Consider the following 27,168-nt stretch of genomic DNA (forward strand, 5'->3'; position numbering starts at 1 on the left):
ACCGGGCCGCTCCGGTCCCCGCCAGCCCCTGCCAGCTCCGCTTCCGGGGGCCACGACCCCCACTCGACTTCGGCCGCGGTGCGCCTCCCGCCGACTCTGACCCAGGGACCGGGAGACCAAGCCCGGCTGGCCGAGGCCCGCGGGCCGCGGGCGCAAGTTCACGCTCCCACCGTCGAGGACTGTGGAGGCAGCGTGGGCGTGGGCTGGCCCCCGCGGCCGGGGGGCGGGGTCACCGGGCGCACTTGACCGTGGGCGCCAAGCGTCCCGGCCGCGCGGCGCGGCCTTTATGTAAATGGAGGCTGCGCCGGGCGTCCTAGGTAGGATGGACCAGCCCCCCGCGCCTCAGCCCTCACGTCCAATAAGAAGAGCCCCAGCTTGACACCTGCCTATATACAGGCAAGCGCGCCCCCGGACCGCGGACCGCGCGTACAGCCCACACTGTCCCACGCCGCGGGCTAGGGACACCCGGCCCGCCACCATGACTTCCAGCAAGATAGAGATGCCCGGCGAGGTGAAGGCTGACCCCGCCGCCCTCATGGCGTCCCTGCACCTCCTGCCGTCGCCCACGCCCAACCTCGAAATCAAGTACACCAAGGTAAGCGGCCGCCCAGCGCCTGTCGTCCACGGAGACTTTCTAGAACCTTCTTTCCTCTCCCCGATCTCTTTAGCGGGTGAGGGCGGCGTGACAGGGCCGGGGGGCCGGGGTCGCCGGGGCCAGCCTGTCATCCATGCGCAGCAGAGGGACCCCCTGCCTGCCTTCGGGACTGGGTCGTTTGAAGCCCCGCCGCGGTCTTAGGACGCCTTGAGGACTTGCCCAACTCGAAGCGCAGCGCTAAGGGGCCGCCGTCAACGGCTCCTTCCCCGGATCCTATCTGAGGCTGGTTTCTGTCCGATTCTCCCGGTCCCGACTGCCGCGGGGAAGGCGTCGGAACCGCTTAGTGTCCTCACATGGAGGCCGGGGTTCCCCGTCAGCTTGGCCACGCAGCCTGGCCGTCGCTTCTCGGTCCTCCGCCTTTAGGGCCGCTCGGCTGCTGGTCCCAATCAGGTCCTCCACAGCCCGGAGAGTGCTGAGGGGCTTTCCCGTAAGAAATTGTCAAGACACCAGCGCTCTGGCCGGTTTGACAAATTTCACGGAAACCTGACTGATAAGTACAGTAACTCCAACGTCAACGTTTCATGTGAATTTTGTAGGCAGTGGCAGTTTCCCTGGGAAACTTAAAAAGTTTTATTAAACTTTGTTAGCATGTTCGGTTTTGAACTGAAGAACTTATTTTTTTTATAACGAACTTTGACATCTTGGGTTTGCTAAGCAGAATTTTTGTTGTTGCATCGCCTAAAAAAGAATGTGCGTCTGCTACCTAATATAAAATGAATTTACTTTCCACAAATTCGACATAGAAAAATATGATCGATTACAAACATAGGAGTATTGTAATGTTATAACATTTTGAGGGAGGTGGTGAGAGAGAGATGGGATTCAAAACCACGTTTCTTGGAGTTCGTTTTGTAGTTCTCTGGTTTGATTTTCTAGTCCTTTCGGTACATTTCTACACCCAACTTCTCCCAATTAACTCAAACGCATAGACGCACATGCATATGGTTAAAGGTTGATTAAAGATGTATTCCATCGTGCTTTCTTTACAAGATAAATTTTGTAGAGAAGCAAATTGTTTGCATCTGGCTTAATGGTTGAACGAGATATACAAGAAACACATCAGAATATTGAGATTTTACTTGCATTGAGTTTTACGTTACAAATCAGGGCGATTTGTGTTTTGAATGTCGATTTAGATGGATTTAATGTACCTGCTAGCTTTTTTAGATGGTGTGACAAATTTTTCAAAGCCGTTTTAATGAGAGGTCGTTAATGGTTATAGCCTTTTAGGCATTGTTTGCATAACAATAGTGCCAATGTGTGGCACTTCTCTGGGTTTAGGAACGAGCAGGGAAAGCATGCAGCTTAACAGTTTTGTTTTATGAGGGTCTCTAACCTCTTCAGTCTCTTTTTAAAGGTCTTAAAAATGGAAGGTCTACACAGGAGAAAAGACCTAACCCTCAGATTTGGGAAGGTTTGATTTTAGTCTTATTTTTGTTGGGATTTTTCTAACAGCCTCTGAAAGAAATTTTAGGTATGCAATAGGTACGTTTTTCAGAATTTAATTTGGAAGCTCTTCCAGTTCTCTTATTCCCTAACTACCCCCTCTCTCTTTTCTCTCTTGTTCTCCCCCAGTAGGAAAGACAACTGATTTATAGCTAATTGGAGTCTTTAATGTGGAGTCTTTTAGCTCGGGGAACTTTTATCCAGTATCCACTTTACCACTTAATACAAAGAAAAACAATCAGAAATGAAATAATGGATTGTAACTTGATTCTTTAATTTGTGGGGAGGAGGTACCTTATTTTTGTCTTGACAAACAACCCTCATAAACACTGAGTAACACTAAAGGCGAGCTCTTTCCACAAAAACTTGTAAAATCAAGTATCTGTGAGCATTTCCAGCCGTTTTCCTCCTCAGCTCTTTAGTGAGACTTCTAAATTTTCTAAGACAAGCATAGTGGACAAGCAGTATTTTTTTTAAAAAACATGAAGAGCAGAAGCTGCTCTTTTGGTAGCCCAGGGTAATGATTTTTTTACTTAAAGGAAAAATAAGATTAATAGTTTTTAAAAAACTAACATGACCAGAAGTGAGGGAAATTATATTAGCAATTTCAAACAGAAGAGTGAACAAGATAGAATGGACAGTCCTTTAGGATAGTGATACCATATTCAATAGGGGATTTTAAAAGGGTAATGGCTACAAAAATATTATGCTTTAGGGCCTGTTAACTATCACATTTGAAAGAAACACAATATTTGCATCAGAAAATGATCGTATAAGACAGTATGTTATTGTTTTTTGTCTTGCTAAACATACATCTTTAGTGAAGGATACGACTTTCTGTATGATTTTTCATTGTGATATTGGGACCCACATAAAGTCACTACTTGCAAATAAATGACCAGACAATGAGAATTTCAAGTAATGTGCACTTAGAAAACTTTGTTCTTGTGATCTTGTATTTTTGCTCCAACTTCCTCCTCCTTCTAGAAGTATTTCACATTTTTAATAAAGGGAATGGGAGAGATGACCAGAATTAAAAGTTACTGCCTTTGCCTGCCAGAGATCCAGTGGAAATGCTCCAGAATTAAAGTTCATTCCCTAAGGATGTTGAAAGGGCTAAACTCATGGTTTTGTATGGACTTTTAGGCAGTTACATTCCATTTTTTAAAATACGCTTACCACTCTGAAATTCCAGTATCCATATTAGACCAATGATCAATGGCAATACCATTTTTGGAACATGTCAATTTCTATTTCCCTAATACAGCAAGCTGGACCCCAAGTTTTAAAAGTGATCCCTTATTAAGGAATGTGATTTTTAAAACAGATGGTGTTAGTCAAGGAGGAATGAAAACTAACATGAAGTATTGAGGGGACCAATTTGGTACCAAGAGAATGTGCTCTCCTTTGCATGTATCCTAATAAGACTGCATTCTGATTGCCTTGAGCAATGTGTTTATGAATTAAAAATTTTCCGAGTTGTCTATTTTATTAATCTGGCTTTTATAATTTTGTATAGCTGATATTATAGGAATACACACATGACAAAATCAAGGCTCAGCACTTTACTGACCGCCCCTGACTGCAGGGGTTATCTCTTAACAGATTGCCAGGTCTTTGGAAACTTGCCCTCTGTATTCCACTTCCACCTTCTTTCTTGGCTCTATCTTCTCTTCTGGCTGTACCAGTCTCTCCTTTCCTTCCTTCCTCCCCCAGATCGTTGTGCTGTCTTTCTGTTGGTCAATTTTTCAGTGAGAGTTTATGCCCATAACTAACAGTAACAAAGAGTTTTGTTTTTTTTTTCTGCATCTGATATTATATGGAGCTAAAACACAGGGAGGAAGGGGATATTTATCACATACTGACCTGCTAAAATAGAAGAGGCAAAAAGGCAGTCAACTTAAAACTCAGAGCTAATGTGCATCGTTGAGTCTAGATTTATCTTTTTATTTATTCATTTAAACTTCTGTTTTCTGGGGTCGACTTCAGTTAAATTCAAAAGGCATTTGAGTGGCCATGTTCCTAACAAGGGTGCTTTTCACTGTATTAGACTGGAAACATCTGCCTTCTGGGAGATTAGGGTCTTATTAGAAAGATTGTGTGCCAAAAATTGGTTGTTAGTACAGCAGTAGTTCAGTTGATCAATGTAATAATGATACTTATAATGCCACTTACATTTCCATAGGGCCTAATGGTTTGCCTAGCACTTTCATATATATCTTGTTTGATCCTTGCAAAACCTTTTGAAGGAGAGAGAGTAGAAATAAATAGAATAATTCATAAGGAAGACATTGGCCTTGACTTTAAAAAAATTGATAGTTTTCCTCACCATACACTTTTTCTAACAGTCTGTGGCACATTGTTTTTTAGTCCTTTTGTTCCGTTTTTGTTTGTTTTTTTTGAGGGAAGGAGTTTAAATCTTTATTTTTTTGTGTTGCTTCTCTTGCAACCATGGAGAAAATATGAACTAGTCTACCCCGCTTAAGAAGGAGCTACCTTTTGTGACTTTTGATTCTAATACTTTAAGTGGCTATTTTTGATTTTTCTATGAGATTTTTTTTTTTTAATCTGGGGCAAGATTCTTGCCTATGCCAGTAATAATTTCTTAAAAGATAGGTGTGGATCTAGATCCTTCCAAACCTTTACTCAAGATTGTCTGTTTTGCTCATAAATTGTCAGTCAAACTACATGTCAATAGAGGACTTCAGGTTTTTTTTTAAAATACTTTTTCATAACCATGCAGCTTTTTGGTGTTTGTATCATCTCCATTTAACACAGGGAAGCTGGACAATTTCATCACAGGACTTGAATTAGATAATTCTCCTGGGGTCCTGCCCTGATCCCTTCCACTACATGGGCCTGTGTCATGTGGAATTATCATTTGCTGAGGGACTCCTCATTCTTTATTTCTATAAAATGATGAATGATAGTTTTTCTATTTCAGAGCAGGGTGTTTTGTGAGGTCTGACTTCCTCATAGCCAGGCTTAAGAAAGGCAAATCATGCATAGTTAGTTCTCTGTTGCATCAGTGAAGCACGATGATTTAACCATGACAAAATCAGTAAATATCCCAAGTCCCATCACACAGAGTTATCAGTTCTGAGTCTTTCTTAGTTGGACAATAAAATACAAATACTGATTGGAGTTTTTGTCTCTTTAGTTATCTTAGTGACAGTTTCAGGGGTCAGCAAACTGCGGACTGTCTGCCTGGTTTTATAAATAAAGTTTTATTGTAACACAACTGCACTCATTCAGTTACATACTGTCTGTGGCAGCTTTCTGACTATAATGGCAGAGCAACAGAAACCATATAGCCCACATTTTAGAAAAAACTTGCATGCCCTTCCTTCATTTGGAAAAAGAGAGACTCTGAGTTAAAATAGGCCTTTGATCAAATCCTGGTCAGAAAGGTACTTATTAGCTATGTGGACAGTTACATTTATTTGACACATAGTGCCTGATATGGTACCAGGTCCTAGGGATGCAACAGCACAAAAAAAAAAAAAAAAGATATGCGTGGCATCTTAAAGAGTTTCTTCACTGAGTTTCAATTTCTACATTTGTCATCATTGAGATAATAGTATCTACTTTATGGGGTTAAAAGGACTAAATGAAAAGTGTGTTAAAGTAAGTGGCATATAATGATAGCCAAAATTCTATTGCATTTTTGCAAAGTGATGAATATATATGTGTGTGTGTGTGTGTGTGTGTGTATATAGGTATGTATATGTATATCTACGTGTAGATATACGTACGTATACATATACGTGGATATACGTACGTATACATATACGTGTAGATATACATATACGTGTAGATATACGTACGGATACATATACGTGTAGATATACGTACGTATACGTATACGTGTAGATATACGTATGTATACATGTGTATATATATACGTATGCATACGTATATACATATACATGTGTATATATACGTATATATACGTATGCATACGTATATGTATACATATACATGTGTATATATACGTATATACATACGTATGCATACGTATATATGCACATTGGGAATTACTTATCACTGGCATTTCTCTATTGTCTGCCTTTAAGATTGAGTTATGTTTAAATTGTTTTCCTTCAAAATCTTAGAGCTTATTTACAGCAGGTTTATTTACAAGTCTCTGTTGGATCACATGATTGAAAACACTTCCAGGCTTTGAAAATTCCAGTTGGAATAATATGTATGCATACGTATACATATGTGTATATATATATATATATATACATATATATATATATATACATGTATATGTATACGTATATATACGTATATATATATTTAGAGATCTAAATTAATGGAAACCAATTTTAAGGAAGATCAGAATTATGTGATCAACTGGCCAGGCTCAGTGGCTCACACCTATAATGCCAGCACTTTGGGAGGCTGAGGCAGGTGGATCACCTGAAGCCAGGAGTTTGACACCAACCTGGCCAATCACGGTGAAACCCCATCTCTACTAAAAATACGAAATTAGCTGCGTGGTGGTGCACGCCTGTAATCCCAGCTTCTTGGAAGGCTGAGGCAGGAGAATCACTTGAACCCAGGAGGCAGAGGTTGCAATAAGCTCAGATCACGCCATTGCACTGCAGCCTGGGCGACAAGAGTGAAACTTCATCTCAAAAAAAGAATTATATGATCAACAAAGTTTTATAAAACAGGCCTGTTTTATGTATTCTTTTAATTATTTTTATTAAATTTATTATTTGCATTACTCATAAGAGTTCAATATTCTGGGTAGCTATGGAATCCTCCTTATATATTTACACTGCGTTTTTACCAAATGGGATTCCTGGGAGGGTTTTCCACCAAGGTGTTGTCTTTACTAAAAAAGTTACTAAAGCAATTTCTCTGACAGTATTTTAATAATAAAATTAGATATCTTGACATTTGTGCCAAAATATAGCATGAATATGCGTCAGTATGCCCGATTAGCTGAGCCTAAACTCCAGGTTGCAAATAGATGTTTCTGGTGTTTTAAGTAGTTAGGATAAAAATACTGACAAGATATTGGTACATAAATGTGGGAAGTATGCAGCATACAAGGACATTCTCAGAAGGTAGATAACTTTTGGCAATGGGAAGGTATCTTACTTTATATAATTTAAATACGGAGAAACTTTTACTAGTCCTGACTGTCCAAGATAACATACGAAATTTTGAGAGCATTTTCCAGGAGGAGTCACCTTCCAGAAAGTAAAAGCACCAGGCAGTGGCTATTTTGAAACCCCTCCTAGCATTTCTTTAATTTCTTTATTGACTGTGACAGGTAATTTGAAAGCCATTCATTTCCCCCCAAACATCAAATCTAATTCACGTAGAAGTGATTGCTGTAATGTCACCTGGGTTAATTTTTAATTGCCTTTAATTGTATCTTTGAGATCTATTTCATTTAACCTTTTAAATACATGAAGATTATGTACATTGGGAATTACTTATCACTGGCATTTCTCTATTGTCTGCCTTTAAGATTGAGTTATGTTTAAATTGTTTTCCTTCAAAATCTTAGAGCTTATTTACAGCAGGTTTATTTACAAGTCTCTGTTGGATCACATGATTGAAAACACTTCCAGGCTTTGAAAATTCCAGTTGGAATAATAATTGGGTGATTTCACTACCTAGACTTCTGCTGGGCTCTAAACAACACTTCCCTGGGGCTAAACATGGGGATTAATTGACCTCTGTAGAATGTGGTTAAAAATTAGTATGTCTGTGTGTGAACTTTCTAGTTTTTATTATAGAAGGAAGCCTTTCTTTTACTCCAGTTCAGCTCTGTTACTTCCAGAAGTAGTTACCTGCTCTATTTCCTTTCCTCATCAGTGTCTGACCTTTGAAGAGCCAAAGTAGTGTTTCTTTATCACTACAACTCTGGAAAGAGAAAAGCGTTTGTTTAGGTCAAACTGGAAACACCTCTCTCTTATCTAGAAGAATTTAGCATATCATGAATCCGAAAACCCTTTCCAATCTTGATTATACATTTTTCAAAATATTAAAAAGTTATATTTTAATATATTTTACATTATTTTCATCCATCTATTCATTGGACTTTGAATTTCAAGTCCAGTGACCCTTAGGTTTTTTTTTTTTTGGAATATCATTTCTAGGGATTCCTTAAAGATTAAACAGTCAGAAAGTAGTATAGGTTGTATGACTCTTCCCACAAGAAGAATGGAATTATCTCCCAGTAAATGAATCTGGCGAAATATTGTGAGTTTAGGAAACCCACTAATTATTTAGCAAACCCACGAGATATGCAAAAATAACCTATTTCCCCTTTTCCCCACCTCTCACTCCTAACACTCATATACCAGATTTCCAGGCTGAGATGTGTGTGATAGTGGCACGATTTCAGGTGGGAAGGAGGAGGGGAAGGCTTTGCCTGGGAAGGTGAAATTATGAAATGCCTATATGAATTTATGGAGAACAACTGAAAGTCTTATTTCTCTAGGTGTGAAAATTGGACTTGCTCACAGAATCCTTTTTGGGAGAAGATGAAGAATCAGTGTGAGACTATTTGGTTAAATTCCCCAATAAAACTGAAACTGGTGAATTCTGCCTCATCTGTGTTTTACAGCTTGATAATATAATTGCATTATTTAATTTTATTATAAAATTTAATTTTAATGTTTATTATCTCAGGGTCATTTTTATTTTTGGCTATAGCCAGAGCTACTCTTGTGCTTCCCTGAATTTATTTATTCATTTGTGTATTTAACATTTTTTAAGGCCTTTTGTGTATAAAGCATTGTGAGTCACTCTGGCAAAGAAAGATATGTAGGTGTGGCCCCTGCTCTGAAGAGGCGGTAGAGGGTTCCCATTTGGGTGTGGAGTGGGGTCATGCACACAGTAGCTATTGTTCATGATAGAAGATGCTAAATGCTTGAGATGAATTGAGGATTCAGAAGATAAAGAGATGTTTCCAGCTCAGCAGAAGAACAGCACACTATTGCCAGACATATTTGACAGAAAATGAATTGCTTTAATCATACAGAAAAGTAAAGAAGTAATATAACAAATGTGTGTACCTGTACCTAGATTTGTTCTTAATGTTTTGCAATATTTGCTTCTAATTTTTTAAAAGGAATAAATTGAAGCCCCCATTTCCTTCTCTTTCTCTTCCTTTGTCAGAGGCATTTATCTTCCCTATAGGTGTGTGTATCCATAAATAATATATGCTATTGTTTTGCGTGGTAACATCTTTTATATAAATGTTTTATATATATGTACCATATATATATCCTTCTGTAATTTGATTAGCTTGCTAAGCATATGTTCAGTATTCATCCATGTTGTTGGATATACTTATAATTAATTCATTGTAATTGTTGCAAAGTATTCCATTCTTTGAATATATCCTAATTTTTAGTTTCTACTCTTGACATTTATGATGCATCCAGCATTTTGTTATTGCAGTAATGCTGCATTGGACATTCCTGAACATGTCTCCTCATATACCTGGTGAGAGAGCATCTAGGATGTATACTTAAAAGTGATATTGCTGGCTCATGGAGTATATGTATCTACAACTTAATTAGGGATTGCCAAATTTCTGTCCAAGATGGTTATACTAGTTTCCACCACCAGTATATCCCACCAGCAGTGTATCAGAGTTCCCATTAGTCTACATTTTCACCTATACTTCAGATTCTCATACTTATTAAATTTTGCTAACCTGGTCTAAGTGTGAAATGGCATCTCATTGCTACTTTGATTTGTGTTTCCTTGATTTCTTGTGAGATTGAGCATCATTTCATCTTGGCCATTTGTTTTTCCTCCTTTGGCTAATTTATCATTTGCTCATTTTTCTATGTTGTGTATTTACTGATTTGTTACCAGTTTTTATAAATGTATTCAGGATTATAATTTTTATCAGTTATTTACTATGCAAACATTTTCTTTCCTCTTGTAACTTTCCCTCTTCTTTCTTTTTCTTGTGTAATTGTCATACAGTTTTAAATGCAAGTAAAGAAGGATTTTTCCTTTAGAGTCCTGTTTCAGAAATCCATTCTTATTCCAGATTTTTCAAGGCATTCTTTTTGTAGTCTTCTGAAAGTTTATTTTTGCTTTTTGCATTTCTGTCTTTACCTCCTAGAATTGGTAATTGCTTATGCATTGGGACAATAATAAATATTAAAGACAAATGATGTAGCATTGGAAAGTCAAACAATATTGATGTTTAAATAATTTTTTAAAATTGTATTCCCTGAAGTCTTGGAATCAGATTAGGAAGTCTAGAATGTGTGGTCTTCTCTGTAATGGGAAAATAGGAGAAACTGGTTCTACTTTGATTGATGGTTTTAATACATACTAGTTTCCCTAAACTAAGAACAGTACTGTGTTCCACAAACCTACCTCTAGGCGGCCACTGTATAAAACTCTAGGATAACATGATTATTATAACTTATTCATGTCAAGACTTAATTTCCCTACCTTTCTTACATTATCTAGAACAAAATAAGCACTTAAATGTTAACTGTGGTTGTACTCTTGCTCATGTGCGCTCGCACTCTTTCACACACATCACTCATTTTTGAAGGGTCAAGATAAATTGATGAATTATTTACTCTGTGCTGCTGATAGATTTGAAGAAAACATGGATAGGGAGCAAATAATTTAAAAAGAATTTCTAAAAGACCTTTTTCTTGAATAACTCTACATTATTCAAGAATAATATACTTCATCCTGTTAGTGAAGAGAATTTAAATTATTCCTAAGCACCAGGTCTGAAAATAACATTACTTCTTATTTTGTTAACATTTTAACTTAAGTTATAAACCCAAAGCTGGTGTATATATTTACCTTTGTGTTTGAATTTCATCAGTGATTTGGTTCATGCATGTGTATCTCTAATTTTAAAGAAGATATTGTGGAAGTGTGAAATTCTCCAACCTTAAAACTAAAACTACCCCTTTTGTGTATATACTTACATATAATACCTGACAATTTTGGCTACACACTTATTTTTTGATAATGAATGTATATCCTCTGAGCATTCATATTACTTATTTGCATTTCTCAGTGGTACAATTTTTGCATTGTATTATATTTTTCTGTGTAACTCCCTACTTCTAAACTGTACTAGATTATAAACTCTTATTTATCATGGTGTTTCTGAAGTACCTAGCTCAATGTCTAACAACGTAGAAACTTCGAGAATGTTTTCTTAATGAATACTTGTTATATTTAATACCTACGACTTTTATTATTAATACTACAATATTCAAAGTACTTTTCACATATGATTACACTAAATTCTTGGGGCAACACTATGATGTTGATATTATATTAATATCTTCATTTTATAAGTGAGAAAATCAAGCATATTAAAGTTAGTTTTTTCAGGCTCAATAGCAATAGTGGGTGGCAATTCCAGGACTCAATACTCCTCCTTCCCTACTCGTAACAATAAGGACAAACATAATAACCACTACAAAGACAATACAATTTGGACTATTAACCTAAAGCCTTGCTGAGTGTTTTATAGGAAACCCCAAGCCCACTTCCTCAACTACAAATCCCATATTTCATTCAGATCTTAAGTCTAATTCCACTCAGTATTGTCCGCAGCTATCATAAGCAACAATTCCAACCAGACAAAAGTGGGAGTATGAATTAAAAAAAAGGGAGAGAATTGATACAGTTTGACACTTTAGGTATAGGTCACCTGGGAATATGTGATTATTTAGGTTATGATAAAGAACTATGTTTTTCGATCCTCATTGGTCGTGTAGTCACACACTGCCCTTAATAACACCTGTTTATTTGGTCTGTTTTGTTTGCATTCAAAAAGTGTTTTCCTTTTTTTATGGCTGTTAAGATTGACTTGGGAGTGAGGATGTGTGAGGCTATTGAGGATAATATATTTTACGTTCTTTCTAATGCTTTCTGTGCCCCAGTGGGCCATCATTTTTTGTAACTGGGATATAATTTCTGTGAGAGAGATGCTTGCCAGAAAGAGTTGGGTGGGTATGTTCCATCTTGTCTCTTATGAGCAATCATCTTACTAAGGCTTAATTACTATCAGATCCTTCTGTTACCTGTAATCTCAGTGGGGAGGCAGAATAGAGGAATTCATGCAGTACTCAAACTTTGAGTTTCAGCAACACAAAGGGGTGGCATTTGGGGTGCACAATTAATGTTTCGTTATAAATGATTGAAAAATCCTCTCTAAAGAAACTGCTAAAAGGATGTCTCCTTTAAGCCAGATCTTGCAATCTCCAGATTTCTCTGACTTCACTTTTAGAGAGAACAGATCTTTCTTTTTTACTTCTCAAACTTATGCCCTTTCTCTCCTTTTTTATTCCTCCCCTTTTGTGCTTCTCTTCTGCTTCCCTTGGTGTTTCTCTTAGCACAGGCACCTGATGACTCTTATTTCTCCTTTAGACTCATTTACCTGTTTTCATGAAATGGTCAGTTATGCCTGGGAACCTTTGTATTTGGCTCTCCCAGCTGTTGGCCTAAATGGTCCTTTGGGAGACCAGAAGCAATGAACCTGGAATAACCACATTTGACTTCTGGGAGCCCTCTTGAGAATTTAGTAATTACTTAATGGATTGAATTGGCGACATATACTATTCCAGATAACAGCCTGGGTTGCATTAAATTAACCTTCACAAATGGGTATTTATTGGTGTACTCTTAAAAGACTACACGTGTTGGCTGTAATTGCTCTTCCATGTTTCTCCATGCTGATAGATATTTGTACTGAGTGAAAAATTTCTGAGATTAAAGCCTGGGTGGTAGTTGTAGCCATTTAGTGATGTGTGTCATTGTGTTCAGCACATTGAGCATAAATCCTGTCTTGTAAACAGCAGGGAGACTAATGAGGTTTGCCCACATTCTGGTATCATTACCAGGAATTCCAACAGAGAAAAACAGAAGGCTTAGAAAAGAAGTACACAAAACAGTGATTTTTGGAACTCTTGATGATCTGATTTAAGGAGAAAGATTATTGCTCAGCATTTAGTATAGGCGTGTATGCACAAATAGGGGTACATAAAGTACACTTAGCCAAAAAAACCAAACATTTTGCTTTCACTGAACACTTGCAAAGTCACTAACTTACTGCTACAGAGATGAGGGCCTTATTTATGAGTGTCTGTAATTCTGAGTGGTGTAAAGGGGACAACTGTTGAAATAATGCAGCTGTTAAAATGATAGCATGCTTTTTGCTTTTTTGGAACACCTCATAATTTCAGTAAACTAAAATTACACACCAATTTTAGTTTTACAATTTTTGGAGTATTTCTGCTGTCATTTTCAGTGATAGGCACACATGACTTCAGAACACAAAAATCTTTTAGAAGAAGCATTTTAAATGTGGCATTTTAGGTTTATTTCAACCGGAATATTAATTTCCAGTTTATTTCAGTTTATTTCATAAACTGAATAAATTCCAGTTTATTTCAAACTTTATTATTACTGTTAAGTAATGTGTGTTTTATAATGTCACACCAAGGGATCCAATTACTGTTTAATTCGCAGACTAATTTTTTTCTTGGACTTAAATTTTTATGAGAGCCGATATCATGGCTGCCTTGACACAGAGTGTGGTCCATACATCTTCGTGTTTGATGAATGAATAAATGAATACATACTAGACAATAAATTGTCTGATTTCATTTGCAGAGTCATGAATAGTTAAAATGCCAGGACTAGAAAGTGAATTCCAAGGTAAAGTGTTTTGAAAAAAATTTCTTTCATGTGCTTCCTTTAAAGAAGGTATACACGCATCCACTTTGGAAAACTCTTCTGCTTCATTCCCACGCATTTACCCCTTCCTTTGAAATAGAAACCTTTCAGAGTACCTTGCAGAGCAGTGAACAAGGCAATGGACAGGGCATTAGAAGACCCATGTTCTGACCCCGGCTCTGCCACTTATGTATCTTCATTTAACAGTTTCTTGGATATGCAGGCACTGAATAAATACTTACCGAATTAGTGAATGAACAAAATAATTTGATCATTTATTATCTACTCTATAATGGGACCTGGAAATATGAAAATGCTTTGTGATACTGGGTACGCCACTTAAATTTCCTGGTAACAGGAGGCAGAGGTTGCAGTGAGCCGAGATCGCGCCACTGCACTGCAGCCTGGGTGACAGAGCAAGACTCCCTCTCAAAAAATAAAAAAAATAAAAAATAAATCCTGGTAACAGTTTTATCATAAAATGAGAGACCAGAATGAGATGCTTATTAATTAATCCACCTACTTTTTAAAAGTGTTGGATTAGAAAAGCTATAAGATTTCTTTACCCCACCCTGACTAATTAGAACTCTTTACTTTCCTGGGCCCAGAACTTGGGATTATGGGTGTCTAAAAGACAATACTGAACTGCTTGCATATTTAGTTGTGGTCTTTTTAGAGCCGAAAATTTGCACTCAAGCAATTTTGATGAAAATACTGTCTCAACAGTGTACTCATAGTTATCAAAGAGTAGTCCATGATTCTCGTTATATAAATGAGTGGCTAGCAGTGTCATAAAGATCCAGCGGAAATCAAAATGTTTCATATTTGCTAAGGACTCACCATACTAGAAATTAGAGCAGTGACTCCCAAGAGACTTCCTCCTTTGAGTCTTGGTGAAAATTGATTTTAATACTTTGTAATAGTAGTAGGCAGAAAATATTTGTTGTCATTTCTCCTCCAGACCATTTGAGCAGCTTTCCTGCCAAGCTAAGCTCATGAAAACCATGGAGGGTGAGGAAGCGTGGTGGCAAGGGAACTTGTCAGAAGCTTACGGCTTTTCACTTGAGTCTAATAGAGACTTAGCACTTTGCAGGTCAGTGCCACTGCTATTTGTCTCTGACCTAAGAGATCTGGAGTTCTTCACATCAAAACCACATCTTGCTGAGCAGAGATCAAACGTAGGAAGGTAAGAATTCTGCCAGTGATTTATCATGCCAGGGAGAGTGATCAGGCCATATGGGGCCACTGCAAATGAAGTTGACATTCTGGCAGTTTCTCATATAGACCTCTCATGTAGTTATGGCTAGTTTTTCTTGTAGAGGAATTCCGGGTCAAGTGGCAGCTTTCAGTGGTATTTCTTAGGAGAACTGACCTCCAACATGAGGTTTATTTCAAAATGAAGTCCTAGCAAGAGTTTTCTAATATTGTATTTAAATGGCAAATAGGGATCTTGACCAAATTTGAGCTTTTCATTTGTCTCCTTTCCTCTTTTTTTCTTTTCTGGGAAGTTGCCTATCTAAAAAAATAAATAAAAAGAGAAAATTAAGTTTAAGATCTACAAAAATTTCTCAAAATGTTGTATGTGATTTTAAAATGAACTCTATAAATTATGTACAATTAGGCTTATTAGTTTATCATCACAGTTTATTAAGTCAGGGTCCTTTAGGAATGATTTACTGCAAATAATATTATAATCCAGTTCCTGGGGTAAGAGGAAGCATCACATTTAAGGAATAATTTAATTCTTTAAATACGATTATTTGCTAAGATCTGAGTTAAGTGCAAACCTTTTCGTTTGACAGAAAAAAAATCAATAATTCTTGTTTAACTATTTATATCAACAGATACGTAAAAATGATTGTGCTACATAAAATTCAGCTTTTTGTTTACCGTCACAAGCAAATGTTTAGTCTCCTGTGGAGAAATCACTCATTTATTGGTTCAAAGCCTTATTCAACCTTAGGATACGCACTGGGGTGTTCAAGCCCTTCCTTGCACAGATGTTTGCTTTGCAGCGTAAATGAAAGACGATATTCACATTTAAACATAGTGGTTCAAGACATTAACTTCTAATGCAACTGAAGATGCTAGTTGCTACTTTTGGTTTTCCTTTTTTTGTGATGAGAAAAATGTCCATAGTTGAAATAGGCTTTAGTGACTAGAACTAGGTCTTAACCTGTGTATCAAATTCACTTGATTTGTTGAATTATCACTTTATCTGTTTATAAACTGGAAATTAATATTCCGGTTGATACAGTACTTTGCCTCTGCAGGGAGCAAGTTTAAATGCAATAATGAAATGGAATTTGTCTTAGTTTTCACTTGCCATTCTTGGAACACATACAACATCCATGAAAACGTGATAGGATTGTCAGATAAAATACATGATTTTTAGTGAAATTTGAAGATTAAGTAAATAATGAATTTGTTTTTTTTAGTATCAGTATACCCTATGATTTCCCATACTTAAACTGAAATTTTCTTTACTGTTTTTCTGAAATTCATATTTAATTATATTTTTATTTGCTAAAACTGGCAGCTCTAAACTGTGAGAGAAATCATTGGTGATTTTTATCTGTGACCAGTTAATAAACATCATTTTAATGTAAAATGAACTAGCATTAAAAGCAAAAACCAAGGAATTCTTTAAAACTGGTGCACTGGAATAATGAAGAGCACAGTAGAAAGACTTTTTTTTTCTTTTTTTTTTTTTAACCCTAGCAATACTATTGAATAAATAGGGCAACTAAGCCCATTGTGAAAACAGCTTAATCTCCTAAATGAATTGCTCCAACCTTCTAATTCAAAATCATACAAACAAAAACATTGAGATAAGCTGGGTGCTTTTTCAAATGGGGACCCCCGCGGCTTTGAAAATAAACACTTCAGCCCCCTTCCCCCTCAAGACCCACACTCACACCCACTAGCCTTTCTGATGTCTTCCATTTGCAAATGAACAGGCTGAATTCTGAGAAAGACAGAAGACTAATTGAACCTAGGGAAGATAGGCAGAGGAACATTTGTTTCCAAGCAGAAGACAAAAAGAAATCATGTTACATTCTCAGTTTTCAAGATGGCGGGGGGGGGAGGGGGGCGGGGGGGAGGGGGGCGGGTGGGGGGGACGGAATAAAAGCCATTTCTCTTGAGTTTTCTTCTCTCAAAGTACATTTCCCACACCGCTGTTCAGACCCTCTCAGGGCCAGGCAGCCTACCATGTTTGAACCAGCCTGCATTAGCCTGTCTCCATGGCAGTGTCAGAAGTGGGTAGCGATCAGACATGTGGGGAGACCAATTAATGTGTTGGACGGCCTTCACCATCTTTACCTCTTTCCCCACCCTATCTGTCTCTGCTGGTTTGGCAAAGGGGTCTTAGTAGCGAATAAGTGAATGAATACTCAAACAGAACAAGGAGTCACTGGCTTTTTAAGAGTACTCATAAATTGCCTTGAATTGATTGCTTATATTCAGAATCAGAATGAATAAAAAGTCTCAGTGCATACTATGTTAGGCTTTTCAGTAATCCAATACCTTATTTAATCCTTACAACCACTCAATAAAGTGGTTTTTATTATCTTATTGTACAAATGAGAAAATTGAGCCACAGAAAGTTTAAATGATACATCTAAGTCACACCATCTAGGTGTCTTAGGACACCTTCATCAAATTTTTGTGGTTAAAGAAGATTTGATATATTCCTAACATGGAATACTCTTCAGCAGTGAAAAGAACCAAACCACAAGATACATTCAACAACATGGATAAATTGTAAAATACGCTGAGTGAAAGAACAGAAAAGGTACTTACTATGTGATTCCATTCATATGAAATTCTAGAAAAGGCAAAATAATCTATAGTGCCAGAAAGCAGATCAGTGGTTGTTTGGAATGTGAGGGTCAGGGTGGGTAAGAGGGAGGGATTACAAAGGGAAACAAGGAAATTTGTGGGGTGGGGAATGGATATATTCATTATCTTGACTGTGGGGATGAGTGTACATATGCTAAAACTCATCAGATACATACATCTTATTATTATACCTTAAAGTATTAAGATTTTAAACATTTAAAAAATAGAGTCCAAGAAGACCTCCATGAGACTCAGCTCAGGTCATACCTGTCATTTGATTAAGGGAGACTGGGAAAATTGGACATTTTAGATCTGTTGTGGGAGTATCCTGCTGTAACCCATGGAATCCTGAGTCAAATGGAACACTAGGTCTGCATCATAGGTCCCTGTAATTCCCCTGGACCCTTTAATCTGAATGACCCAAAGTAGCACTGAATATCTCAAGCAGCATCATTCTGGGAAAGGGGCAGATCCCCCATCTATACTTCCCGTCTCAATTCATTTGGATCCAGCCTTATCCATCAAAGGCTGACCAAACTGTCCTCTGGGGAACACGACTAGTGACCTTGTGTCTCTGTAGTCTCATCAGTGTCCTTTCACTTTCAGAAGCAGACCTTGAGGTTAGATGGATATGTGAGAAGCTAGGTGGATCTTGGCTACCTGTTAATGTCCTAAGTTATTTCTGTTTACAACATTAACACAGTTTGTGTAATCATTGCACATTAGTACAATGTGTTGGGCATACAACATTTACTTTAAAATACCCAGCTGCTTACTCTGGCACAATCACTTTCTATTAGTATTTTAAAGCTGTTTTAAAATGTTACCTTTAGTTTTACATTTTTTTTGATCTTGTACTGTCTGAATACTTGAGCAGTCTAGTTAGCAGCCTTTTCTAGTGAAGACTTTTCCTTTTTCATGACTTTCAGCTTAGGACTCAGCATAAGCGGGGTTCAGGGCCTGCAATATTGGGTCCATTATTTAAAACTGTTAATTGATTTAGAATTATAATTGATAAATTAGTCCTTCTCAAAGCAAGCTTTCTAAAACCATGCTTTTTACTAGTAAAAGATTACACTTATTGAACAAAGCGCATGTCTCTATAATATCAAAACATTGACTTTAAAGTGAAAAATGCAATCAATCATCTAGGTGTTTTTTCTATACAATGCCATTTGGGTGTTTTTTTTCACTTTTTAGCCAGATGTTTTGGCGTGAAGCAAAGCGAATGAATAATGGAAGTCAACAGAACCACTCTTGTTCTAACTATATAACCATTTCAGGAAGAAGTTTTTTCCGCCACTCTAAATGATCTGAGCACTTGCCTTATCGTTTTACTCTATATAGGTAGACTCTTAATTAGAAGTAAAATAAGGTGGGGCTATTTTTTTCAAAGTTAAAAATATTACCTTTGATTATAATGTTTAAAGGACACTAGCCTTACAGAGTGCCATACTGAGATGATCATCAATACAGTTTTTTAAATGTTCTGTAGGTAAATGATAGCGCTGCCATTTTCTTGGTTGTTCGTAAATCTCTTTAGAGTAGAAACAGTGGGACAATCGTGTAAAAGGAGATAACTACCATTAAGTCCTCGAACTACTTCTTTATATTGTTTAACTAAACTTTTTCATATAAATCAATCTGGGTATTGATTTGCTATCTGGTACTCTCTTATGAGGAATGAAAACAGTTTAATGGCAAGTTGAGTAAAATTTAACTCTCCAAGGTACAATCTAATGCAGAGTTTAATACAAATCATTTGAAGCATTTACTATTAAAAAAACAATGTTTTATTACTGAAATAAAACATGGCAGCTTCAAGTCAAAGATTCACTGAGGATAGGAAATTATTTACACCTAACTCCTATCAATACCTGCTGCTTTTAGAATTCCTCAGGCTTTAGATTCCCCAATTAGAAAATCCATGGCAGCCTGCCTATATAGTTACGGCCATTTTGCTGTGGGCTGACAAGTGTGATAAGCCTAGTTTGTCCTCTCTTGTTTTCCTGTTGCAAAAGTGGCCAAGCAAGGCAGGCTGTATGGCTAGTAAGTTTCACTGTTTTGAATCTTTATCCAACTAACTGTTGAGATTTATACAGCAACTTTTAGAAGAATCTGATGCTGTTGACAGCCAATCTTAATTCCTTATCCCAGCCCCACTTCTTTTTCTAGAAACATGATATTATTATATCCTTTGAGCACCTACTACATGTTAAGTGCTGTTAAGATGTGGGGGAAACTAAATGAAGCCAGCAGACCTTTCTTCAAGAACTTAGGGAAGAGAGAAACTCCCATTTTCACCAGCTATACTTCAGGCACATTTCACATTTTATCTCACTAATTGTGCAATAGCTCTGTAAGGTAGACAGGTCTTATTTCTGTTTTTACAGAGGAGGAAACAAAGCTCAGAGAGTTTAATAGCTTGCTCAGGATTTACACAAGTGGCAAAAGGCAGACTGGCATTAAAATGGAGGTCTTTCAACTCTACCTCCCCCATTCTAGGTTGTTCTATGAGGAAGATGAAGGAATACGTACAAGATTAATCACCTCAATCTTTAATGAATTTCTTGATTTTTCTTTACTTTGTTTTACATACATAGACGTGACCCTTGTAACATTTAACCATCAAGCTTGAATAAATTAAGCAACTCTACACCTGTCTTGGGGGAACAGACTTGCTTGTTACCTTGCTATCCTGATGCTCTCTTTTGAAAAGTAAAATTGTATAAACCAGCGTAGTCACTTTTAATTGGCTTTCAAAAAGCCCAACTTCATGATCTTTACTGTCTTAACACAGGAATACAACCATCTGCACCATTCACATGTCAGACTACCTTCCTTGGAGACTGTGAGATATCTATTCCTTTGTGGTTTGGGAAGGGACATTTCTTATTGGCAGAAAGCCTTTGTTGCAGGGAGTATTGTCCTTATTAGAGTTCTTAAAAGCATTCTATTAGGAAGGTGAAATTGCTGAGATAAGAAGATATATGACATTTCCTGCCATGGTGCCCAGAATCTAAGACGCTTTGACATATTGACAAAAGGAAATTGTACTTACAGATTTTTTTCAAATGCATGTGTGGAGTGTCTCTAATAAAGTACCATTATGAATTTTTATTTTAATTCTCTTAGGTGGAAGAAGAAATTGTGGGCCAGACAGCAGTGACCATATTCTTTTTAAATTATACTTTTAAGTTCTAGGGTACACATGCAGAACATGCGTTTTTGTTACATAGGTATACACGTGCCATACTTAGCCCCCCATCCCCTGACAGGCCCGGGTGTGTGGTGTTCCCCACCCTGTGTCCACGTTCTCATTGTTCAACTCCCACTTATGAGTGAGAATATGTGATGTTTGGTTTTCTGTTCTTGTGTTACTTTGCTGAGAATGATGGTTTCTAGCTTCATCCATGTCCCTGCAAAGGACATGAACTCATCCTTTTTTATGGCTGCATAGTATTCCATGGTGTGTATGTTTCACATTTTCTTTATCTGGTCTATCATTGATGGACATTTGGGTTGGTTCCAAGTCTTTGCTATTGTGAATAGTGCCACAATAAACATATGTGTGCATGTGTCTTTATAGTAGCATGATTTATAATCCTTTGGGTATATACCCAGTAATGGGATCACTGGGTGAAATGGTATTTCTAGTTCTAGATCCTTGAGGAGTCGACACACTGTCTTCCACAATGGTTGAACTAATTGACACTCCAACCAACAGTGTAAAAGTGCTCCTGTTTCTCCACATCCTCTCCAGCATCTATTGTTTCCTGACTTTTTAATGATTGCCATTCTAACTGGTGTGAGATAGTATCTCTTTGTGGCTTTGATTTGCATTTCTCCAATGACCAGTGATGATGAGCATTTTTTCATATGTTTGTTGGCTGCATAAATGTCTTCTTTTGAGAAGTGTCTGTGCATGTGCTTTGCCCACTTTTTGATGGGGTTGTTTTTTTTCTTGTAGATTTGTTGAAGTTGTTTGTAGATTCTGGATATTAGCCCTTTGAGCAGTGACCATTTTATAAAGACTTTGGCATTTGATGTGCTTTTCTTTTTCAGTCTGGGATACCCAGATTCTACAGAGAAGGGAACATATGAAAAAGGACTCGCTTTGTTGCCATGAAATTGTAACCAGCTCCTAAATCAGTTAGCTTGGCCATTCCCTTTTCCCTCTGCTCATCCAAAACCAGCCCTCCTCTGGGAAGTCATTATGATAGGGATTGGTTTTGAGGTCCTCTTCCTGAATCCTCAAATATAGTCCTGTTGGTTGTAAGAGCACAAAGCTATTCCTTAATATGCCTAGGAAAATAACTTTCTATTTGAGGATTGTAATAGTCTGGTTGTTGACTGTCCTCTGGCAGAAGCTCCTGCTTCTGCACCTGGGAAGACTGCAGACAGTGTCCCAGGACCTCATCTCTAAGTAGTGTTTCATTAGGAATATAAATCAACAGTTTCCCTAACGTATTTTGCTTTGGGGAAAGAAAATGAAAAATTATTTTACTGGCACCTATGTTGATTGTGCTGAAGTAAAAGGACTCAAACAAAATTCCTTGTCCTGAACAGTGTCTAAGAAGCATCGTGATACAGGAATAGAAAACCAAACACTGCATGTTCTCACTCATAAATGGGAGTTGAACAATGAGAACCCGTGGACACAGGGAGGGGAACATCACACACCGGGGCCTGTCGGTGGGTAGGGGGCAGGAGAGAGAGAGCATCAGGACAAATACCTAATGTGTACACAGGGTTTAAAACCTAGATGACAGGTTGATAGGTGCAGCAAACCACCATGGCACATGTATACCTATGTAACAAATGCACACATTCTATACATGTATCCCAGAACTTAAAATAAATAAAAAAGAAGCATCATGATAGAGATGCAGCAAGGATCGCTCAGATCTGGTCAGCTGTCAAGTCCTCTTTTCAAACAGACATCAGCAAAAATTAAATTTAGAAAAAGCACTGAAGTGGGAATCAGGATATGGGGGGTTCATTCTTTGTTCTGCCACTAACCGGGGGTATGTGGCCTTGGTCAAGCCATTGGACTTCTTTTGACAAGTTTATTTATCTAACACTTGGATTTGCAGAGATTATATCTAAGACCTTGTACAGCTCTGTGAATCTGTCTCTTCCTAACCAAAGGAGCCTCTACTATGTTTAGACTGAGAAGAAGATTCTCATTCGTTAGAGCATTTTAAAATAGTGCTTTAATAGGACTTGGCTGTTAAAGTATGATCTTGGTGTACTGAATAATTTCACAACAGGAAACTAAAACCATTTTTTGGCAGGGAGGGAGGGTTTCCAGCTGTTCTTGGTGATGACTTGGCATAGGTTTAAAAATGTTTGTTGTAGGACTCTTTTCCACCTGAATCTCACCATTTCAAATGATGTCTTTGTAGTATATTCATTGTGTGTTAAAATATTAGACATAATTGGAAAAGAAGGCAGTCACTTTTGAGAACGCAGAGGGCGTACTCTGCAGCAGTCATGGAGATTCTGTTATTCAAATGGCTATGAAATGTTAACATACACTCTTTAGAGAAGGAGCAAATCAAACCTACGTTATCACAGAACTTCTGATAAACTTCCTTATTGAGCGCCCACTGGTGGCCACATGTGTTCTATATCCACTAACCTAGATGTACAGAATATTAGAACCCAAGGGTTGTAAGGGATGGCAATAGATTTAATAATAAATGACATCTTCCATTAGATAGTAGCTTTCTGAAGTGCCGTATTGAAAAGTATTCAGAAAAGTTTAGCTGGAAAGTGTCATGATTCATTATTAATGTCTGTCAAGAGCCTGGAAACAAGATTTGTATCATAAGTGCCGTGGTTAGCCTTCCTTCAGTCACCAAGTCTGGTACCCTCATAGACAAAGAAATTGAGGGCTAGAGAAGCTGAGTGACTTGCCAGATACTTAGCATGAAACCAGGACTAAAACACAAGCAACTTCACCTCTTCCTTTTCCTCCTCCTCCTGTGCTGTAGAAGAAAATAAGACTTTTATAAGGGTATCCCCTTATACATAAACCCCTAATGCACAGTCAGTTTAAATAACAAACTATAAAATGACATCATTGATAGTGGCCAGGTGAGAAGACTGCAATTCAGTTTGGCCTTTCAGACTGCAGGTCACTCAGGAGAACTCCAGTGTTATGATCCAGTGCCCCAGAGAAAAGCAGTTCCTTGTGAACCACCTTCATTTGCAAGGGCTTTAGCAGGATACCAGTGGCACTGCATCCTTTTTAGTAAATAAGTCCATAGTCTTGGTGACCACAGTGTCTTTATCTAGAATCATGTTCTGGATGAAAACTATTTGTCTTAACTTCAATTCAGACAAGATGTAGGAAGCCTACAATATAAATGAGATGGTATTCACTGTAGATTGAGAGACAGCTTTTCTGGGACATGAGATGAAAGTGATTCTAGGATTTCAAGAAACTTGATTCCTGGAATTCAAAACATACATTGTTTTGCTTTTAGCTGGAAGAAACAATGTACGTTTTTAATTCATACTTGCTTCTTATGTAATATCAATACTTATGAAACATTTATTGAGCATCTACTATTTTACTGTTCCTTATGTAGATGTTGGTTATACAAAAGTAAAGATGACATAGTGGCATAGTATTTGTTCTTAAGGAGCAAGCAATCCAGTGGGGAGTTTAGGTAAAGTATTACAGGACAGTATGATAGGTAGGTATATGTCAGAGGACCTGCAGTTAGCTCTGTATGAAGGGATTTAGGAAAGCTTTACCAAGAGGTCGTATTTGAACTCAGTTTTGAAAGATGACTAAGATTTTACTGTCCTGTCAATTAAAGAAGGGAGGAAACAGTATGTTCAAATATCCTGACTCATTAAAGTTCATGTCATGTTTAGAGATTGGTATAGTTTTAATATAGGATTTGAGGGGGGGGTTGGGACTTCTACAGTCTGAATGTTTGTGTCTCGCCAAAAATCATATGTTCAAATCCTAATACAGTAGTCCCTCCACCCCATTCATGGTTTTGCTTTCCACAGTCAGGTGAGTACAGTATAGTAAGATATTTTGAGAGATATCACATTTACATAACTTATTATGATATGGTGTTGTAGTTCACTTCATTATTAGTTGTTAATCTCTTACTGTTCCTATTTACAAACTAAACTTTATCCTAGGTATGTATGTATAGGAGAAAAACATAGTATGTATTACTGTACCAGTAGTTTGTTACTGTCTGCGGTTTCAGGCATCCACTGGGAGTCTTGGAACATATCCCCCATGGATAAAGGAGGACTGCTATACAAAGGTGATAATATTAGGAGATGAGAACTTTGGGAATTGATTAGGTCATGAGGGCAAAGCCCTCATGAGTGGGATTAGTGTCCTTGTAAAAGAGGCCTGAGAGAGCTAGCTTGTCCATTCTACCATGTGAGGAAATGGCAAGAATGCACCATGTATGAACCAAAAAGTGGGCCCTCACCAGACACTGAATCTGCCAGTGCCTTGATCTAGAAATTCCCGGCTTCCAGGACTATGAGAAATAAGTTTCTGTTGTTTGTAAGCCATGAAGTTTATGGTATTTTGTTATAGAAGCTTGAATGAACTAAGCGAGGGAGAGACTTAGATCCACAGATTTTAAGTTATCATGCTTCTCATTTTATGGCACATGTAACACACTGGTCTATGCAAGTTCTCTGGTTTCCCCCACAGGTTCTCCAATCTATATTTAGATATGGACATATTATTGATGGAAAACAGTGTTATTTTTTCTCTGTATGTTTTATTTACATAAATGATGGTGTTGTATAAATGTTATGCAGGCATAGATACTTGGTGATGAGTGTCCAGAGATGAGACTGGAGAGATTGTTTGGGATCAGATTATAAAGGAATCTAACCCTTTGGAAAGAAACACATTTGATTAATTTATTTTGAAATGGTACAGATGGCCACTTGAAGGTCATGCGGCATGAAGGAAGTTGCACCAGGGCACCACCCTGTTTCACACACTAGTATCTAGGACTGAGATTAAGGTGCTAGACTATTTAGATTTTGAATCCTCCTCTACTGTGTTCCTAACTGGGGGGAAGTTCATTTTAGTTTTTGTGCCTGACTTTTCTAATCTATAAACAGGACAAACATGACTGCCTACTTCATATGGTGGATGTGAAGATTAAATGAGTTAATATGTGTAAAAAGTGTCTAGAGCCTGTAAATAGTAAGCACTCAAATGTTAACATTTATTATTATTCTCTTGCTCAATTTGGTTTTCAATTCTGACTTTATAGTAAGTTTCTTATTTATATTATTTCTACTACCTCTGGCCCAATAGAATATAGATCTTAAAAGTTACATCTTAGCAGAGGAGAGGGGGAACAGCCATAGATGTTGAGAGGAAAGGTTCAAGTTTTTTGCCCTGTCAATTATTTGTGGTGTGAACTTGGATTTACATCATAAACTTTAGCTTATTCCTCTAGACAGGAAATAATGCCTACATCGTAGATTTGTTATCTAGATGAAATGAAATGGTGAAAGTTCACAGTACATAGTGGGCCCCTAATAACGTTAGTTGTATCTGAATTACTTATTGAATGTGTGTTATCCATGTACTTTGGGTTAGAGGAAATTCTGCTCCCTAGATTATCTGTCTGCAGGTTGTTTTATGATTCATGGTATAGTTGGACCTGAGTAAACGTGTTCTATTAGCACAGCTCTTGAGAAAGAATGCACTTATCAATTCTGCCTCTTCAGCAGTGGATTCAGAGAGCCAGTGCTTTCTTTGATGAAGGCCACTTTGTCAGAATATTCAGAGAGGTGTTCTGTTGGCTTCTGTCAGGCAGGTGTGGTTGCTTTGGTTGGAATTCTTTAAGACATACAAATTGCCTCTCTGATATTTTATACAATTAGAATATAAAATATATTATCTTTGGAGCATATTCATAGTAGGTATTCAATAAATGCTTGTGAATGTTGTTCCCACATTTTATCATTAGAACTGTGACTGTGTTGATTTCCCCCACCGCAGTACTGAACATTTATTTCAAGGGCAGGGGGCTGATTCTTATTTATTTTTTTATATCTTCCAGTGCCTAGCACAGTGCCTACCATATAATAGGTGACTAAGAAATGATTGCAAATAAGGAAGAATTAATGAGTTATAGGGAGCTAGGACAAACATGCCAACTTCCTCTCCTTTTACATGTGACTCCCCTCCCTTTTTGTTCTCTTTTCTCTCTTTTCAGTTCCTCCCTTCCTCTTAATAATCAATAGTGAGTCACTTAACTAGCCCTAACTCACCTTTTTAAAAGACAATATTTCTTTCCTCTCTTCACAAAAATGAAAGGTGACATGTCTCTATTATAAAGAAATGGCCTCAGCAACTTCTGGAAAAACTCTAGTGGTTAATCAGTTACTTTTTATTTAAATATATACGCTTAATGCTGAATTACATTGTAAAACTCCCAGGCTGATTTATGGTCTCAGCCTGCCTTAATTAACGTCGATTCCAGGGGGAT

At 37.6% G+C, this 27,168-nt stretch overlaps 1 protein-coding gene across 4 annotated transcripts in view; it reads left to right on the top strand.

The window, feature by feature from the left end:
• Positions 1-240: 240 nt before the first annotated feature.
• Positions 241-27,168, top strand: part of ALDH1A2 (aldehyde dehydrogenase 1 family member A2) — a 131,284-nt gene continuing 104,356 nt past the window's right edge. For 2 of the 4 annotated variants that reach the window (XM_055278367.2, XM_063639023.1), the window contains exon 1: positions 241-595. In XM_055278367.2, the coding sequence (XP_055134342.1) occupies positions 479-595 (117 nt within the window). In that variant the 5' untranslated portion in view covers positions 241-478. Of the gene's footprint in view, positions 596-1,133; positions 1,150-1,312; positions 1,346-27,168 lie in introns of those variants that run through there. The other 2 variants (XM_063639024.1, XM_055278368.2) reach the window with 2 other exon arrangements.

The sequence above is a fragment of the Symphalangus syndactylus genome, chromosome 5 (assembly GCF_028878055.3).
Source record: "Symphalangus syndactylus isolate Jambi chromosome 5, NHGRI_mSymSyn1-v2.1_pri, whole genome shotgun sequence".
Taxonomy (NCBI): Eukaryota; Metazoa; Chordata; class Mammalia; order Primates; family Hylobatidae; genus Symphalangus; species Symphalangus syndactylus.